At 39.8% G+C, this 18,172-nt stretch overlaps 1 protein-coding gene across 4 annotated transcripts in view; it reads left to right on the top strand.

The window, feature by feature from the left end:
- The window catches only part of TOPBP1 (DNA topoisomerase II binding protein 1), a 44,943-nt gene extending 30,103 nt beyond the window's left edge, over positions 1 to 14,840 (top strand). For 3 of the 4 annotated variants that reach the window (XM_070433426.1, XM_070433427.1, XM_070433425.1), the window contains exons 20-28: positions 1,562 to 1,754; positions 3,744 to 3,964; positions 4,929 to 5,095; positions 5,325 to 5,433; positions 7,238 to 7,401; positions 10,226 to 10,363; positions 11,608 to 11,700; positions 11,869 to 12,030; positions 14,095 to 14,840. In XM_070433426.1, the coding sequence (XP_070289527.1) occupies positions 1,562 to 1,754; positions 3,744 to 3,964; positions 4,929 to 5,095; positions 5,325 to 5,433; positions 7,238 to 7,401; positions 10,226 to 10,363; positions 11,608 to 11,700; positions 11,869 to 12,030; positions 14,095 to 14,238 (1,391 nt within the window). In that variant the 3' untranslated portion in view covers positions 14,239 to 14,840. Of the gene's footprint in view, positions 1 to 1,561; positions 1,755 to 3,743; positions 3,965 to 4,928; positions 5,096 to 5,324; positions 5,434 to 7,237; positions 7,402 to 10,225; positions 10,364 to 11,428; positions 11,516 to 11,607; positions 11,701 to 11,868; positions 12,031 to 14,094 lie in introns of those variants that run through there. The other variant, XM_070433428.1, reaches the window with a different exon arrangement.
- The last annotated feature ends 3,332 nt before the right edge of the window (positions 14,841 to 18,172 follow it).

The following is an 18,172-nucleotide window of genomic DNA, read 5'->3' as shown; positions in this document are numbered from 1 at the left end:
CCCTATTTTATTAAAGGTAGGTGGAGTTGGTGACTAAAATTTTTTTCCTTTGGTTCAGTTCTCAGTGATATTCAGAAAGTTCTATTATGTGTAATATATACACTGAGTCACCAGATTATTATGACCACCCCATCAGTACTTCATTGACACTTCCAAATACTGAATATTGAAAACTTCCTAAGCAAATACTCTCAAGGTTTTATTATCATTATTTGCATAACTAATTCACTTCATTGTACTGATGGGGTGGTCATAATCTGGTCACTCAGTGTATATAATTTTTTTAAAATATATATTATGAACTTGAGACCCTTTGGTCTGTGGGGCAATGCTCTAACCAGTGAGCAAACTGGCCAAGGCTCACATGGTTTTAAAGGCACAGAAGGAGGCATGAAGAGCTTCTACCTTTCAATGTTAGTTTGGTTTTTTTGTGGGTGTTTTTTTTTGTATCCTTCAAGGGCTGTTTTATGCATACATGATCATAAATATGTATATTCTCTCCTGACCTGCTTTTTAAAAAAATACATAAATTTTGGCTCGGTGGTTAGAGTGTCTGCCTGCGGACTGAAGAGTCTTGGGTTTGATGCTTGTCCGGGGCACGTACCTTGGGCCCAGTTGGGGTGCACACAGGAGGCAACTAGTCAATGTGTCTCCCTCTCTGAAAAAATCAATGGAAAAAATATCCTTGGGTGAGGGTTTAAAAAAACAAACCATAAATTATATATGATGTTTTATACTTTGATCTTGATCTTTTTAACAGTTCATATCAGTACATAGGGAGCTCCTTCTGTCTTTTTTTTTTTTTTTTTTTTTTTTGGCAGCAGTATATAGTATTCGTTCTATGAATGTCCCACTTTACTTAGCCAGTCCCTTGTTGATGGGCATCTAGGATATTTTTAATTTCTTGCTATTACAAAGTGTGCTGCAATGAATAGTCATATATGTATAAGTGTCCCCTTTTTAATGGATTAATATTTTCTATTTTCCATACTCATTCTACCCTACTCGAGCTTTCCCTATGACTTGTCTATTTACTCTCACTCCGTTCATTCCAAATATATTTATTTAGTACCTATTTCAGTGTTTAGTCTATTATATATATATATATATATATGTATATTATATAGTGTGGTGTGTTTTCAAGGACCATTGGGGAAAATCACATACATAAATGACTGTTGTGCACCTCAGACTGTTGTACCTAAATGAGAGCGTGTAAGAAGCAGGCAGGCTCTACAAGAGAGAATCACTGCAAGTCTTAGCAGAGTGTCTTTGAAGGGCTTGCTGATTCTTTTATGCACAGGCCTCATGGTAATCGTGGTAAGGGCTGCCTTCGTGTTCTGCAGTATTCGTAATCTTAGTACTTTACTATAGCCTATAAGTAATATTCAGTGAATGTCTACTATAGCCTGTAAGTATATTCAGTAAATGTCAAGTCATTCAACCAAATCTAGACAATAATTAATATGAATAAGATGTGATTTTTAAAAAATTTAATATAAGATGTGATTTTAAAAAGAGAGAAACTTACCTTGATTGGTATATTTGTGTGTGTTTCAAGCACTGACACAGACCTTGGAGATGAGAGAGAATTTCCAAAAGCAGCTTCAGGAGATAATGTCTGCAACATCAATAGTGAAACCCCAAGGGCAAAGGACCTCCCTTTCAAGAAGTGGTTGTAACAGTGCTTCTTCAACCCCTGACAGCACTCGCTCCGTCCGCAGTGGACGAAGTAGAGTCCTGGAGGCCCTGAGGTAAGTACCTGTCACTCGTCCTGGTGGCAGCAAGAGGTGACTACATGACTTGAGAGAAAGGTAGCTTCTTATGCAGGTACCTACTGACTCAGTTCCATGAATTGAGCCTAATTTTGTTTTTTTTGTTTGTAATTTTTATTTTTTTTTTACTTTAGACTAAACTTCTACTTTACTATCAAGACCACTAAAAGGGCTATACCACTGGGCCTTATTTAGCCCAAACTACCTACGGGGTTCACAAAAGTAGGTTTACAGTTGTGAGTATGTGAAACACAGAATTTTGTTTTGTACTTTGTTAATTTAGAGGAAGGGGGAGAGAAACATCAGTAGGAGAGAACCATTGATAGCTGCTTCCCACATGCCCCCTACTGGGGATTGAGCCTGCAAACCCAGGCAGGTGCCCTGACTGGGAATTGAACTGGCGACCTCTTTGGTGCATGGGATGATGCTCAACCACTGTACCACACTTGCCGGAGCAGAGTTTATTCCTGTATTATTAATTATTGAATTATTTTCCATACAACTATAAACCTACTTTTGCCCACCCCTGTATATTATAGTCAGAAACCACCTTCCTCGATTTTCTGACTTCCCTCCCTTGTTCCAGGCAGTTCTGGAATTCTTAATTGGGGGCAGGAAACAGACACATAGGTTTGGTTTCTCACCAAGCAGTGCTTCACAGTGAAGCGTGATTTAAACAGTTGTTTCTTATTGAAACTATATGTATTTTGTATTCTCTACAAATCTGTCTTCTAGGAAAGGTGATTATAGATCTTAGTGTGATGTGACTTAGTTCAGTAGCATTACATCATCCTTTTCCTGATAGAAAACTCTCTAATTATATGATAAGCATTATGGGACTTAAATCTTAAATTAATTAAACTATGCATTTATCTTATAAATGTATATTTCATGAGGCTAATTCTCTGAGTAACAGTGGCTTTTTGTTAATATACTTCAGGTTATGTTTATTATTATAGAGAGCCTAAGTCTTACGCCAGTTAGAGTAAATACCCTGAGAATAAAAGGCTTTCCTCCTTGTTTTTGACGCAAGTGAACTCTTAGTGGTATCATCAGTTTTGGTAAAGTCTTTTTGTTAAGATGTTTTTTATATATATCTACACACACACACACACATAATTAGATTTTATATAATATAGTTATATATAGCATGCATGTGTACTAGTATATGTGTATAAATGCTGAAAGATTTGTTATATATCTTGAAAGAAAAGAGTTGCAATTCTATTCACACTCAGTGGAGTTGTTAGTTACACCATAAAGCATGCGTTACTTTAGTTCAGCATAAGGCAGGTCTACCTGTGACTCTGGGAGGTTTGGTTACAAGAGCTAAAAGGTCCTTCTTCTAAGGCAGCATTTAAATACGCTTCCCATGTAATTACAGTTGTTAGTTCAAGTGATAAAAATGGAAAATATAACTATCAGTAAGCAAAACAACCAGTTTTATAAACATTACCAAGTTTCCCTAAGCTGATATAAGAAAACTGCCATTTTTTTCTTATTATTATTGAAAGTATTACATATGTCTCCTTTTCCCCCCCATTGGCCTCTCCCCACCCGCTCCCGCCCCCCTACTGTCTGTATCCATTGGTTATGCTTATATGCATGCATACAAGTCCTTTGTTTGATCTCTTATCCCTCCCCCTGCCTTTCCTCTGAGGTTTAACAGTCTGTTGGATGCCGTATCTGGAAAAACTGCCATTTTTAAATGCAGCATTTTGACAGTGAACTTTTCCCCCCTCTTTGAAGTTTCAAATATATTTCAGTCAAAATATGTTTCGTTTTCTCACTGAAACGTTTTAAAAAGAAAATCTTTCCCAAAGTTTGTTTACTCAATAGTTTCAAGTGCTTACTGTGGGCTAGATGGGCATAGAAAGGTGACCCACAAACGTACCGTCTAACTTAAGGAATTTATGAATGTGAGTTTTGTTAGGGCTGTCTATTAAAATTGTCACTTTTATTCCTCAGGCAGTCTCGTCAAACAGTACCTGACATCAACACAGAGCCCTCCCAGAATGAACAGATCATTTGGGATGACCCTACAGCCAGAGAGGAGAGGGCCCGGCTTGCCAGCAATTTGCAGTGGCCGATTTGCCCCACACAATACTCTGAACCTCTGACCGACATTAAAAGTTTGGAGGATTCTCCTTTCCAGGAGCCTTTCCATGATTTGAAAACTGCTGAACAGGGTAATGAGAAAGAGATTATTTACTACTTTGTATTAAGTACATGTTGGCCTCTTGAAAATTAACAGATAAGCACAGTGTGATTCTCTGAATTGTCCATGCAAATGAAAAACTTACTTTGTACTTCTAATTTGGTTTAAATTTAAGAATCAGCCCTAGCTGGTTTGGCTTAGTGGATAGAACACTGGCCTGCCGACTGAAGGATCCCAGGTTCGATTCCAGTCAAGGGCACATGCCTGGGTTGCGGTCTCGATCCTCAGTGGTGGGTGTGCAGGAGACAGCCAATCAATGATTCTCTCTCATCATTGATGTTTCTATCTCTCTCTCCCTCTCCCTTCCTCTCTGAAATAAATTAAAATTAAAATGTAAAAAATCAGGAAAATAATTGTGAGGTAATTAATTTCAGTAAATTGAAAAATACATTTTTATTTTTAAATTTAGGATTAGGCATTATTTTCACTGTTATTGTTTCTTTTATTCTAGTCTTTTTTGCATTTGTTTTTTCTCCTAATCACCTTACTTCCATTTAAGTCTTCTCCTGACTTCTAGGCACATACTGCACGTGTTCTTTTGATTTGTATGAGTTTCTTTCTGAATTCCCCTATTTTCTTCCTTGGACTTTATCTTGAAAACAGAATGTTAGGTACGTCTCTGTACTAGATATATAGATTTACCTCTGCTTCTGATGTTCTCCAAGTGCAACCTTGCTTTTATTTTACAAATTTGGGATACTTTTTATTGGTGCGAGCTTGGTAGAAGCCCACAGAGGACACCACCATTTGCCCCTTTAATGCTAAGTAATTTCATTGATTTATAAGCTCTAGAAATAGGCTACTTCTTTTGCACATTTTTTACATTCCAGAATTTGTGTTTAATTTCATCTTGGCTAAGACAGATGAGACTATTTCCCAGAATTGTTCTTAGTCATCTTTGGTAATATCACACTGCAACGTTTTATTGCCCTCAGCTGTCTGTGATCCTGGAAACGTGTGTGTGACTGAAGCTCTAAAACACCCCACCTCTGAAGAACTGGAAACCCCAACAAAAGACAGCCACCTGATCCCGACGCCTCAAGCCCCCAGCATTGCGTTCCCCCTGGCCAACCCCCCCGTGGCTCCACACCCGAGAGAAAAGGTTTGTCACCCTGAGCCTGGTGGTGTTGGCTGTTGGATATTGATGTTATGTGGCATTCAGAATTTATTGGATCCATATCAAGGGTTCAGCAAATGTTGAAAACTGCATTTCTTTGCATTGTATTATTTATACTTGATAACTCAGAAGACTAAATGTTACTGTGAAAGAACTATATACCTAATAACTTTTTAAATGTTACTTTTTCTAAAATAAAACTCTTCCATTTCAGATAACAATAGAGGAGACTCATGAAGACTTAAAAAAACAGTACACATTTCAGATGTCATCTCTGAATCCTCAAGAACGTATTGATTATTGTCATCTGATTGAGAAATTAGGTACAAGTATTTTAAGAACATCCCACCCAATGACTGTTATTTAGAAGGCAAATGTGGATGATATTGTTACCACTTGTAAAATACAGAAATTGAGACCAAAAAGATGGCTAATTTGTCCAAGATTATACATTGAGGCAGCATTAGAGCTTTTTAAAGGCACTGGGTCATAGGATTTAAAGATTTAAGTTGAAACCAACCATTAAGGTTTAAGAATCTTTTTGTGATGCTTTGAGCATTTATTCCATTGATGGAAGCCTGGACCAAATCAATGAAATTATAGACTTGCTATATAAGTAAAACCACATTTCAGTGAAGTATTTGTATTCCACTAGTTGTCAGGCTCTCGATCTGACATCATTCTACATGCAGTGCCAAGCGTACCAGACAGGTAACCTGGTGCTCTGGCCACAGACTTAGTGCTGTCTGCCCTTTTAAGGATGTGGAGAACCATGTATGTTTTTTTAAAGATTTCTATCATGTGTACAATAGTACACTTGAGAAGCCTTTTCTTGGAAACTTTATTCAGGTGGAACATGTTGTACCCCAGTCGCCTGATAAGTCAGAATTGATGAGCGTTCCAATTTGGTGAGCTCTGGGCAAAGCTTAAGTGTCTGTCTCCTGTAGGTGGTTCCCATCTGTGCAAGCTCTGGGCAAGAGTAGCGGCAGGTAGCAGAACGTTGTCTGGAAGAGGACAGAGCACAGGGGCACCTGGGTATATGGGTTGTACTGAAATTGGGAGTCTGGCTATAGGGTTTCTGATAGAGATTGCAGAGAGGCCCTTCACTTCATGAATGAACACTGTGGTGAAATGCTGGTTAGGTATCGATATTATATTAATAGGGAATTTCTACCTTATTGGCACCTCTAATCCTGTGTCCCCATATGTAAATTGCAGATAATAGTAACTGCATAAACTTGTGAGGATTAAATGAGCTAATAATCTTGAGTACTTTCCACAGTCCCTGGCATATAGTAAGTCCTAAAAAGGTATTGCTGCTTCTGTTAGTCATCTCCAACGCATGAGTTCGAATGTGAAGTCTTAGAAAGTCCTGGCTGCATCTCCACCTCGCCAGTAGTCAGGCTAAGCTCTAAAGCAGCAGTTCTCAACCTGTGGGTCGTGACCCCTTTGGCGGTCGAACGACCCTTTCACAGGGGTCGCCTAAGACAATCCTGCATATCAGATATTTACATTACAATTCATAACAGTAGCAACATTACAGTTATGAAGTAGCAACGAAAATAATTTTATGGTTGGGGGTCACCACAACATGAGGAACTGTATTAAAGGGCCAGAAGGTTGGGAACCACTGCAAAGTCTGAGTAGCACCCTGCTTTGCATAAGCTTATATTGACTGATGTCGCCTTTTGTTCCTCAGTCAGGCTTCACCCCTTTGTGCCTGAGAAAGATTGCAGCTCCTGCCTGTGCTTTGTCTCTTTACTGAGCCTGTATATTTTCTCCCAAGCTTCTCTGTGGTCAGCTGACCTTATTTCCACTCACGGAAGGTTTTTTTCTGCTTTTAGTCTGTAGGCGCCCCTTTTTGACTTCTGTTTCTTTGATTATCTATATTCAGTGCTTAAAATTGCTAAGGTAGTTGAAACTTAAGAAATGCAGCAGCTAACTGCAGTATATGGCCCTTGTTTCGTATTTTATTTTTCTTTTTAAATATCTTAATTGTATTAAACAAGTGCCGATCTAAAATTTGAACAAGGATTTAGTATTGAAATAGCAAAGAATTTGTTATCTTAGATCTGATAATGGCATTGTGGCTAAATAAGAAAATTTCCCGATTTTTCTTTCCTTCAGGTGGATTGGTACTAGAGAAGCAGTCCTTCGATCCCAGCTGCACCCATATTATTGTGGGGCATCCACTTCGAAATGAGAAGTATTTAGCCTCAGTGGCGGCTGGGAAGTGGGTTCTTCATCGCTCCTACCTTGAAGCATGCAGGACTGCTGGGCGTTTTGTGGCGGTGTGTATTCAAATTAACATAAGGATCATTGTTCTTTACAGAATAGCTTAATTTGTTCTTTAACACTACGGTGTCGAGTCGACCAAGATGGCGGCGTAGGTAAACACCGGAGACCGCTGCCGCAAACAACCATTTCAAAAATACAACTAAAAGACTGAACGGACATCACCCAGAACCACAGGAAGGCTGGCTGAAGAGAGACTCTACAACTAGAAGGAAAGAGAACAGCAAATCGAGGCTCAGAGGCGGCGCAGTGTGGAAAATACAAAGGTACCGAGGTGCGCGCGAAAGCGGGCTGGTGGCTGAGGGCGCGGTTGTCGTTTTCTGTCGGGAGTGAGTCTCAGACTCTGGGCTCCAGATCCGGGCGAGTCTCTAGGGACCCAGACTCAAACGGGAGAAGCGGGATTACCCGGCATCAGTTGGAACCTGAGGGCAGCTTTCTCTCCGAGGTTTGCAGCGGCTGCCGGGGTTCTGAGAAGCAGAGCCTCTGGGAACGGGACTGAGCGTGGCCATAACTGCTCCCTCCGCCCGCCCTGTTGAGCCCGCCCCGCCCAAAGCCCTGCGCACAGCCATTTGCCGATCGCCTCAGGCAAAGGCTGGATTAGCGCCTCTCCAGAAGACAGACGTTTTCCGCACAGCTGATTCCTATAGCCAGTCGGCCTGAGGGTCAAATCCCTCTAGTGTTAACTACAACAATTAAGGCTTGGCTAGAACAAGACTGCGCACAGAGACCACAAGGGGGTGCACCAAGAAAGCATAAAAGATGCGGAGACAAAAAAACATGACAGAAATGGAGGATATGGAGCTAAGAATCGCAATTTTGAGGGCTTGCCATAAATTTGTGCAGAACCTCACGAAAACTAATGAGACCCTCGATGCTACGATAAAGAAATTAGAAAGTAAGCATACACGGACTGAAATAAAGAATATTATACCCAATAGCAGACCAGAGGAGTACAATAATCAAACCAAAGATTCGACAAAAAACACCCAATTGGAAAAGCAAAATGAAAAAAGAATCCGAAAGTGTGAAGATAGTGTAAGGAGCCTCTGGGACAGCTTTAAGCGGTCTAATATCAGAGTCATTGGAGTGCCAGAAGATGAGAGACAGCAAGATATTGAAAACCTATTTCAAGAAATAATGGCAGAAAACTTCCCCCACCTGGTGAAAGAAATGGACTTACAGGTCCAAGAAGCGAAGAGAACCCCAAACAAAAGGAATCCAAAGAGGACCACACCAAGACACATCATCATTAAAATGCCAAGAGCAAAAGACAAAGAGAAAATCTTAAAAGCAGCAAGAGAAAGAGGCTCAATTACCTACAAGGGAATACCCATACGACTGTCAGCTGATTTCTCAACAGAAACTTTGCAGGCCAGAAGGGAATGGCAAGAAATATTCAAAGTGCTGAATACCAAGAACCTACAACCAAGATTACTTTATCCAGCAAAGCTATCATTCAGAATTGAAGGTCAGATAAAGAGCTTCACAGATAAGGAAAAGCTAAAGGAGTTCATCACCGCCAAACCAGTATTATATGAAATGCTGAAAGGTATCCTTTAAGAAGAGGAAGAAGAAGAAAAAGGTAAAGATACAAATTATGAACAACAAACATGCATCTATCAACAAATGAATCTAAGAATCAAGTGAATAAATAACCTGATGTACAGAATGAACTGGTGATTATAATAGAATCAGGGACATAGAAAGGGAATAGACTGACTATTCTTGGGGGAAAAAGGGGTGTGGGAGATGCGGGAAGTGACTGGACAAAAATCATGCACCTATGGACGAACACAGTGGGTGGGGAGTGAGGGTGGAGGGTGGGGTGGGAGCTGGAAGGAGGGGAGTTATGGGGGGAAAAAAGAGGAACAAATGTAATAATCTGAACAATAAAGATTTAATTTAAAAAAAAAAAAAAAAAAAAAAAAAAAAAACACTACGGTGTCAGGTGAATTTCCCGCCAAAATATAAGATGGCGCGGGCAATTATTTAGGTTTCCCGCGCAAAATCAGGGATTTTTATGATACCTATTACCCCAATGGGTATGAAACGGTTCGCATACGCAGGTAGGTATCTTTGTGAACGGCAAACAAACAAATATTTGGTAATACGCAGTTACAATCGGCCCGAGTTTACACGTTTCCCGCACTCCACCGCAAATCTGTATGAACCGAGTTAAGACGGCTGCCGCGGAGTACGCGCAATTCACGCGAGCCGACTTAACTCGTTTCCCCCACTCCAAGTGTTAAAAGTGACTATCTTAATTGGTTGCAGCACATACACAGGCCATTTGTGTAATTGAAATAACCAAATATGACCTTTTTAATTGAAATAACATTTGAAAATATTAAGATGATCTCACTGTAAGCTTTACTGCTAGCCAATTAAATATTGAAATATTTTGGTTCCTAACTGACCATCACAATTGTAGTTGTCATGTAGTTTTGAAGTTTTCCATCAAGGTCTCTTAGGAATCGCTTCTATAGACAGGTAATGAAGCTGCTAGTATCTACCTTCTCTGAGACCGTGTCCTTCTGTGAAGTTTATCTTACAGTGGGTGAAACCCAGGAATCTAAATATTACTGATTGCTATGGTTATCTGTGTTTCTGAGAAATGTATGCAATATTTTTATTTCTCGTAAAAAGCCACATACATTAGCTCTCATATGAAGCCAAATTAATCTACCTTTCTTCCATGCTTAGTTCATATTCTCTATATTTATAACAATTGAATGTATAGTTTTTAACTCTTGCTAGATTGTGAACTCCTGGAGGACATATTGTGGGAACTCAAAAAAGTTTGCTGGACTAATTCTCTAGGAAGAAGACTATGAATGGGGAAGTAGTTCCATACTTGATGTTTTGACTGGAATCAGTGCACAGCAACGAAGACTAGCACTTGCAGCAATGAGATGGAGGAAAAAAATCCAGCAGAGTCAAGAATCGGGCATTGTCGAGGTATTGCATACTCAGATATGTAGGTAGTATAAATGGCATTCAATGTCATGACTGTTCTAGTTTTTTTTTTTTAAGAGAATGTGCTTGATGAAATAAGAATAATTCTATTTACCTTTTATCACTTGATTGATATAGTTTGGGCATTCTAGATTGAGATATACAGTGTAAATATATATAATGTTGATAGCACTTTTAAAAATAGTTTACATGTAAAATGTGACCCATACTTATTCCAAAGAATCCTTTCAGCAACTAGCTTTAGGGGCTCTTAACTTGAGGTCCACAGACTTTCCCAAAGAAGTTTGTAAGTTAAATTCAGGAAGGCTATCCACTCTAGATGGGGAAACAATACATCCTTGTTTGTACTAACCTCTAATGAAAAGTATTTTCTTAGTTATAAGTCTGGGCAACAAATCACAACACTGGTAACAGTACCTGTGACTCTGCCCTGAGAGAAGTCCAATATCTTTGCTTTGCATTATAATGTAAGTATCCTGAAGTGTTTATGTTCACTACTTTAAAATTATAGTATTTAACTCACCACTACTTTCAATTTAATACATAAGTACAGAAGCACACATCTATTATGTCCCGATTTTTAAAATAATTTAATCATTGGGTAATTTTCAATAAAACTATTTCCTATGTAATCCTCTATACTTTGAATATTTTAAAACATGCATATGTTATGGAAATGACAAACAAAGCTATTATTTAAAAAAACACACAAATTACTTAGAGAATAGGTCTGTAGGTTTTACCAGACTGTAAAAGGGGTCCATGGCTCACAAAAAGGTTAAGAAACCCTGAGTAATCTTTCTGTTCTGAGTTCTCTGCTTCTCCACATCCTTGTTTTGACTCCCTTTCTTTTGGAGTAATTCCACTGTATGTACCCAATTTGTAAATGTTTTCAAGAGAAATACAGTGGAGGCTTCATCTAATCTAAGAAGCTGTGCTTGAGGCTCTACCCTTAATTGTAAGAAAAACACTAGAAAAGATTCAACAAAACTCAAGTTGCTTTGTTTTAATGTTACCTAACTATTCAATCATTTTCCTTCATTCAAGTACTTATTGGTGGCTTACTGTGTGCCAGACATGGCTGTGTGTTTCAGAGGATTCTGACCAGACAGTTACCACTGTGGCAGAATGAAGGTTATAAGATTATTTGTTGACATAAAACTACATAAAACATTATCTGTCATTTATTTTCCAAATAATTTCAACACAATGTTCTGTGTTTGCAGGGGGCGTTTAGCGGGTGGAAGGTTATTTTACATGTTGCCGATCAGTCCCGAGAAGCAGGATTCAGACGGCTGCTTCAGTCCGGAGGAGCGAAGGTTTGTATTGCACCAGTTCACTGGGTTTTTACACGCATCACTTTCTAAGCAAGGTTGCTTTGATCAGTTCCTAATTCCTGTGCTTTGTGAGATGGTAACCCCTAGGTACAGATATACAGTTGAATTATTTTGGGACACTCATGGCTTGTGGTGCTTCTTTTTCTTTAGGTGCTACCTGGTCATTCTGTGCCTTTATTTAAAGAAGCCACACATCTCTTTTCTGACTTTAATAAACTGAAACCAGATGACTCAGGACTTAATATAGCAGAAGCTGCTGCCCAGTACGTGTACTGCTTGAAAACAGAATATATTGCTGATTATCTCATGCAGGTTTGTAAGTTTCGGTCCTTGACCTCATTACGGCGATCTGCTTATCTGCATAGAGAAGTTTGCACATCACCACCCTCAGCTCCTTGTTAATACATGTCAGACTGTTATTTTCTATTTCATTCTTTTTTTATAATCATGGACATATATGTAAACATTAGCTTGGAATTTAAATGAGCTAGGTATAAGAGTGCTCTTTTAGACGTTGGAATATAAAGAAAGCAGAAATTGATTTCAAGAGTCCAAGGAGAAACATTTACCCAAGGGTCCTCCTCTAGTTTTCTTGACCTTTTGCACTGATACATAGTGAACACTGTGTTAGATGCTAAGGTGAGTCAAGCACTTGCTTATATGGAGGGCTCACTACACTCGTGTAGTTAGTGGCCCGTGTTTGTATGACTTGAATTGGCAAAGAAAAGTCTGACACCAGAGTGCCTAAAACGCCATCAGCAAAGTGTGACACACGGTCACAAATGCCTTTACTATAAAGGATTTCAAACAGAATGGCATAGGAAAGGGGGGAGCCAGGATGCAGCCTGCCATGTGACTTGCTGTTTGTGCTTGCTCTGAGTTTACACAAAAGAATGCCCAAAACATGAAGTCTTTTTCAAAAGCAGTGGGGTGTACTGAATCTCATCCCTGGTCATTTTAGGAATACAGCTGCCACCTAAGACAACCGATAATTATTAATTTTTAATCCTCACCCGAGGATATTTTTTTCTGTTTATCTTGAGAGAGAGAAGAGGAGGGAGATAGATGCATTGACTGTCTCTCATGCACCCCCACCAGGAATTGAACCTGAGATCTGACACTAACCACTGAGAAAAACTGGCTAGGGGAAGAACTGATCATTATTAATTGCCTATATTGTGCTGGGCACAATGTTTGTGTATGCATTCTCACATACAAAACACATGTACTGTTTGAAGAATAGCAAAATGTCATCTAGGTACTTGGTAAAGAAATAGAACATTACTACTCCTGTAGGCATTCCTGTTGCACCTCCCTCCTTACCCCAGAGGTGATCACTGACTTTTGGTTGTGTCCCTGCTTCTCAAGGTTGCAATGTGTGTTAGGCACTAGATTTCTGGAGGAATATGTTGTGCTATTATGACCGTCTGTTTTATACATAGAGTGTTTCCAAAAAGTGGATACACAATAATTTTTTATTCTAATGGTTAAATTTAACACTTGGAGTGGGGGAAACGAGTTAAGTCGGCTCGCGTGAATTGCGCGAATTGCGCGTACTCCGCGGCAGCCGTCTTAACTCGGTTCATATAGATTTGCGGTGGAGTGCGGGAAACGTGTAAACTCGGGCCGATTGTAACTGCGTATTACCAAATATTTGTTTGTTTGCCGTTCACAAAGATACCTACCTGCGTATGCGAACCGTTTCATACCCATTGGGGTAATAGGTATCATAAAAATCCCTGATTTTGCGCGGGAAACCTAAATAATTGCCCGCGCCATCTTATATTTTGGCAGGAAATTCACCCCACACCGGAGTGTTAAAAAGAAACATCAATTGATCTATCTGCTGCTAAGTGTATATACTTTTTTTGAGGACACTACCCAGCTGGCAAAGCCAAAATTCATAATTATATAATATTGACTGTTATTTAACCTTTTTATTTTACCTGTAAAATGGGGAACAAAAAATACCTCTCTCCTATTTATTGTAAAGATCAAGTAAAAATTCAGTAAAAAGATTTTCAAAAATTACACTAAGCATACCGTCTCACTCTTGATAACTATTAACTGTATTTTTCCAAATTTTCCATATTCTTGTATTTAATCCATTATTAAGGTCTGAGCTAGCCCCACTCTACCTGAGCTATTAGCTCGTTTTTCTGATAAAAAATGACTGTTCACTAAATGTGACGTGTGATAAACGGCAAACCTTGAAAAACAAATGTTTTCTTTGCAAGAATTTAGGAATGAATATATGAATAAAAGGGAAATGTATAAAGTTCCTGTAGTCAAAAAGCAGAGTGAAGAAACTTATTACCTGATCATTTTCAGTTTGAAATTTGGAAAAAATGAATAATGTATGGTTTCCCCCTTCAGGAAGCCCCGCCTCCAGTAGAAAAGTACTGTCTACCAGAAGCTGTTTCCTTTCTTCAGAATTATAAGGAACTGGGGTCTGGATTATCACAAAAGCGAAAAGCTCCTCCAGAGAAAAATAGTACCAAACGGCCTCGAGTGAACTGATGCATCTGCTCTTCAGTACCAAACCGTAAACGTTGTTAAATTCAGAGCCTGAATGTTACTGTGATGGTTTGTGAAGAACTCTGCTCAGGGGAGAATGATGACCCTGCTTGAAGTTAGTTTTTAACACTTGAAATTTCAATCAGTGAAATATTACTTGTTCCTGAATGGAGAGTTCCCTGAAATAACAAAACACAACCCCTCAGCTAGCTTGTTACTAAAACACGTTGAAGTGTGCAAGGGGCTTTTTATGTATGTATTTTCTTGTAAATATCTGAGGCTGTCACTTAGTGGGAGTTTTATTAGCAAGGTGATGGATTTTGCCTTAAAATGTCTGCTTGAATTCATAACAAGGAAGTTTATTGGGATTTATTCATATTTTCCTGATTTTTAAATTCTCACCATTTTACCTCTTTTTAACAGGAGCCTGAACACAAGCTTTAATGAGGAACTGAGGCTTTAAATTAAAATATGTGTGTATATATGTATATGTATGTTTGTACAAATCTCCATGATGTTTGCTAAGTTTGGATGACAAACTTGGAAAATAAAAACAATAAAGAATAAAAGTCATATGTTTTTTATAAGAAAAAGTATTTTGGCACTCATTCTCTTGAAGCAATAAGATTTGTAAAACTGCTTAAAAAGCTAATTGCTAGGCAGATATCTGATGCTATTTACAATATTGTTCTATTGGGTTAAAAAACTTATTAGAAGCACAAAATTGTATTAGCCTTAATTTACCAAATACTGCATGCATTGCCACAGTGTCCCAAATATAAAGCTGCCTGGTTTTTTTAAAGAACAAACCAGAATATGGAGCAGAGTGTTTATGTAACTGTTAATTACTTTCTTTGAAAGGCAGGTGGTGAGGGTCTCAGTTCTTAACCTAGACCCGTGATTTTAATTTCAAATGTGACAATCTAAGGGGAAAGAGGTTAAGTATTGCACACCTAGACACAAAAGAACTGAAGTTTTTATCAGATTTTTCTCTAAATGGGATAGGGGTTTTCCTGCCCTTCAAATCATTTAGCTTAGAGCTAATTCACCACTTCTCAACCTTCTGGCCCTTTAAATACAGTTCCTCATGTTGTGACCCAACCATAAAATTATTTTCGTTGCTACTTCATAACTGTCATGTTGCTACTGTTGTGAATCGCAATGTAAATATCTGATATGCAGGATGGTCTTAGGCGACCCCAGTGAAAGGGTCATTCAACCGCCAAAGGGGTCGCGACCCACAGGTTGAGAACCGCTGGCTTAGGACAATACAAATTCCTACACAACCAAATAGGTGTAGGTTGTCCTCTAAACCACTCCTGCTCCTCCCACAAACAAAAACCTCATGGCCTGGTTTCATCAGAGCCGTTCATGTTCGCTGGGTGTTTCCCAGGCAGTTTGCAGTGCATTTCCCTGAATTTCACCAATTAAAATTCTTTAAGTAGTTGATGAACACTTGATAAAATTACCTAATATATCATTCATTTTCTTCTCTGCTAAAATTATTAACTCTTTTCCCAGCTTGTCTTGAACGTAGTTTAGTTTTAAGGCTGTAGATCTCAGCTTCTTCTGACTCCAGAATCTGCCCACACCCTATGTAAACCGTTTCCACTCTGCCCTGATGCCAGCAAGGTCTGCCTACTTGCAAATCATTCCAAACAGGTAGTTCTCTCATTTAAAAAGGAAGAAAAAAAACCCACTTCCCTTGATTATCCTAATTCCTAGTTTCTCCTCAGAATTACTACAGTATTTTCATCTGTGATACTCAGATTAGCAACTTATATTCCTCCATGAATTTCCTTGTGCATTAATCTCACCAACATCCATTAATTCAACAAAGATGACTCCTTAGCCTATAAGGTAGTGCCTGGGGTTCAGGAGCAAACCACCCAGACCACATGCTCTCTCAGCGCTAAAGAGGCGAGGCCCTCAGTGTGGACACGCAGTACTCAATTGTACTCAGATTTAGTATTTACAGTGATACGGACTGAACTGTGTGGGCCCCCCTCCCCAATTCATAGTCCTGTCCTAACCCCCCGTGTGGCTGTATGAGGATCCTGAACCTTTAGGAGTCATTCAGGTTAAATGAGGTCATATGGGTGGGGCCCCAATTCAGAAGGACTGGTGGCCTTAGAAGAGACGGAGGGCATGCGCACAGAGGAAAGAGGAGTCCCATGTGAGGTCACAGAAGGCACCGTCCGCAAGTCAGGAAAGCACCCCCGGCAGTATCTTGAGCTTAAGATGTCCAGCCTCCAGAATGGTGCGAAATTCCTATTGTTTGAGCATCGGGTCTGGTACTTCGCTGCCGCTCGAGCAGGCTAATCCAATATTGTGGTGCCAAGGTCTTAACCTAGGGCCATAATGCCTGGGATGGACACAGGCACAAGTTTGTACATGTGCATTTTTCGGAGAGAGCTGTTTTAGAATTCGGGTTTCAGACCTCCCACACAGTACAGCCTTCACCCAGAGGTGCTTTAACACATACTGCTTTACATCAGGGTTTGGCAAACTCTGGAGAAGTCCCAATAGTAAGCATTTTAAGCTTTGTGGGCCGGGACTTCATGGCATTTTTCCTTCAACCCTTTAAAAATGTAAAAGCCATTCTCAGCTGGAGGCCATAAAAAATAGGCAGTAGTCTGGGTATTTATCCAAAGACACCCAAAACACTAAATCAAGAAGACATGCATCCATATGTTCATTTTAGCATTATTTACAATAGCCAAGATACGGGAGCAACCTAAGTGTCCATCAGTATATGAGTGGATGAAGAAGTGAAAACAATGGAATATGACTCAGCCATAAAAAAAAAAAAAAATCTCCCCATCTGCAACAACATAGATGGACCCAGAGGGTACTGTGCTGAAATGAGTCAGAGGAAGAGAAATGCCATGATTTCACTTTTATGTGGGGTGTAAGAAATAAACGAAGCACAGAAACAGACTCAGACACAGATCATTTTGATGGTTGCCACATGGAAGGGAGTTGGAGGGATGGGTGAAAAAGGTGAAGGGATTAAGAAATACAAAATTGGTAGTCACAGAATGTAAAGTAGCAGTGGTCAGCAAACTGCGCTCGAGAGCCGCATGCGGCTCTTTGGCCCCTTGAGTGTGGCTCTTCCACAAAATACCATGTGCGGGCGCACACGTACAGTGCGATGGAAACTTCGTGGCCCATGCGCAGAAGTCGGTATTTTGTGGAAGAGCCACACTCAAAGGGCCAAAGAGCCGCATGTGGCTCGCGAGCCGCAGTTTGCCGACCACTGGCAGGGGACTGCAGTCAATGTTGTAATAAGTATGTATGATGTCAGATGGGTACTGGATTTATCTGGGTGATGACTTATTTAATGTCTAAAAAAATGTCTACTCGCTGGGTTGTACACTGAAACTAATATAATAGTGTGTGTCAAGTGAAATTGAAAATAAAAAAATTTTAAAAATGTTTTAAATGCCCTAGCCGGTTTGGCTCAGTGGATAGAGCGTCGGCCTGCGGACTGAAGGGTCCCAGGTTCGATTCCGGTCAAGGGCATGCGCCTGGGTTGCGGGCACATCCCCAGCGGGGAGATGTGCAGGAGGCAGCTGATCGATGTTTCTCTCTCATCGATGTTTCTAACTCTCTATCCCTCTCCCTTCCTCTCTGTAAAAAATCAATAAAATATATTTAAAAAAAAAATGTTTTAAATGCAGGAAGGGAGGATAGCCCAGTGCAGACTCAGCTGTCCCCTCAGCTCCTGGCAGGAGGCTGGCCTGCCCTCAGCACCTACTGCCCAGCACCAGACCTGTTCTGTGGTGGGCGGAAGGTGCTGCTGCAGCCTGGGGAAACCGGATCAGTATAAAAATTAATTGGGGGCAGGGTTGATGTGGCTGTAATAGGGCACCTGAGGGACTCTTATGATGGAACTGTTGGTATCTTTTTAAATATGAATTTGAAGGTCTAATTA

Source organism: Myotis yumanensis, unplaced genomic scaffold (assembly GCF_028538775.1).
Source record: "Myotis yumanensis isolate MYYU_CA2020_CCGP unplaced genomic scaffold, mMyoYum1.0.hap1 SCAF_14, whole genome shotgun sequence".
Lineage (NCBI taxonomy): Eukaryota > Metazoa > Chordata > Mammalia > Chiroptera > Vespertilionidae > Myotis > Myotis yumanensis.
This window is presented reverse-complemented; position numbering and strand designations above follow the sequence as displayed.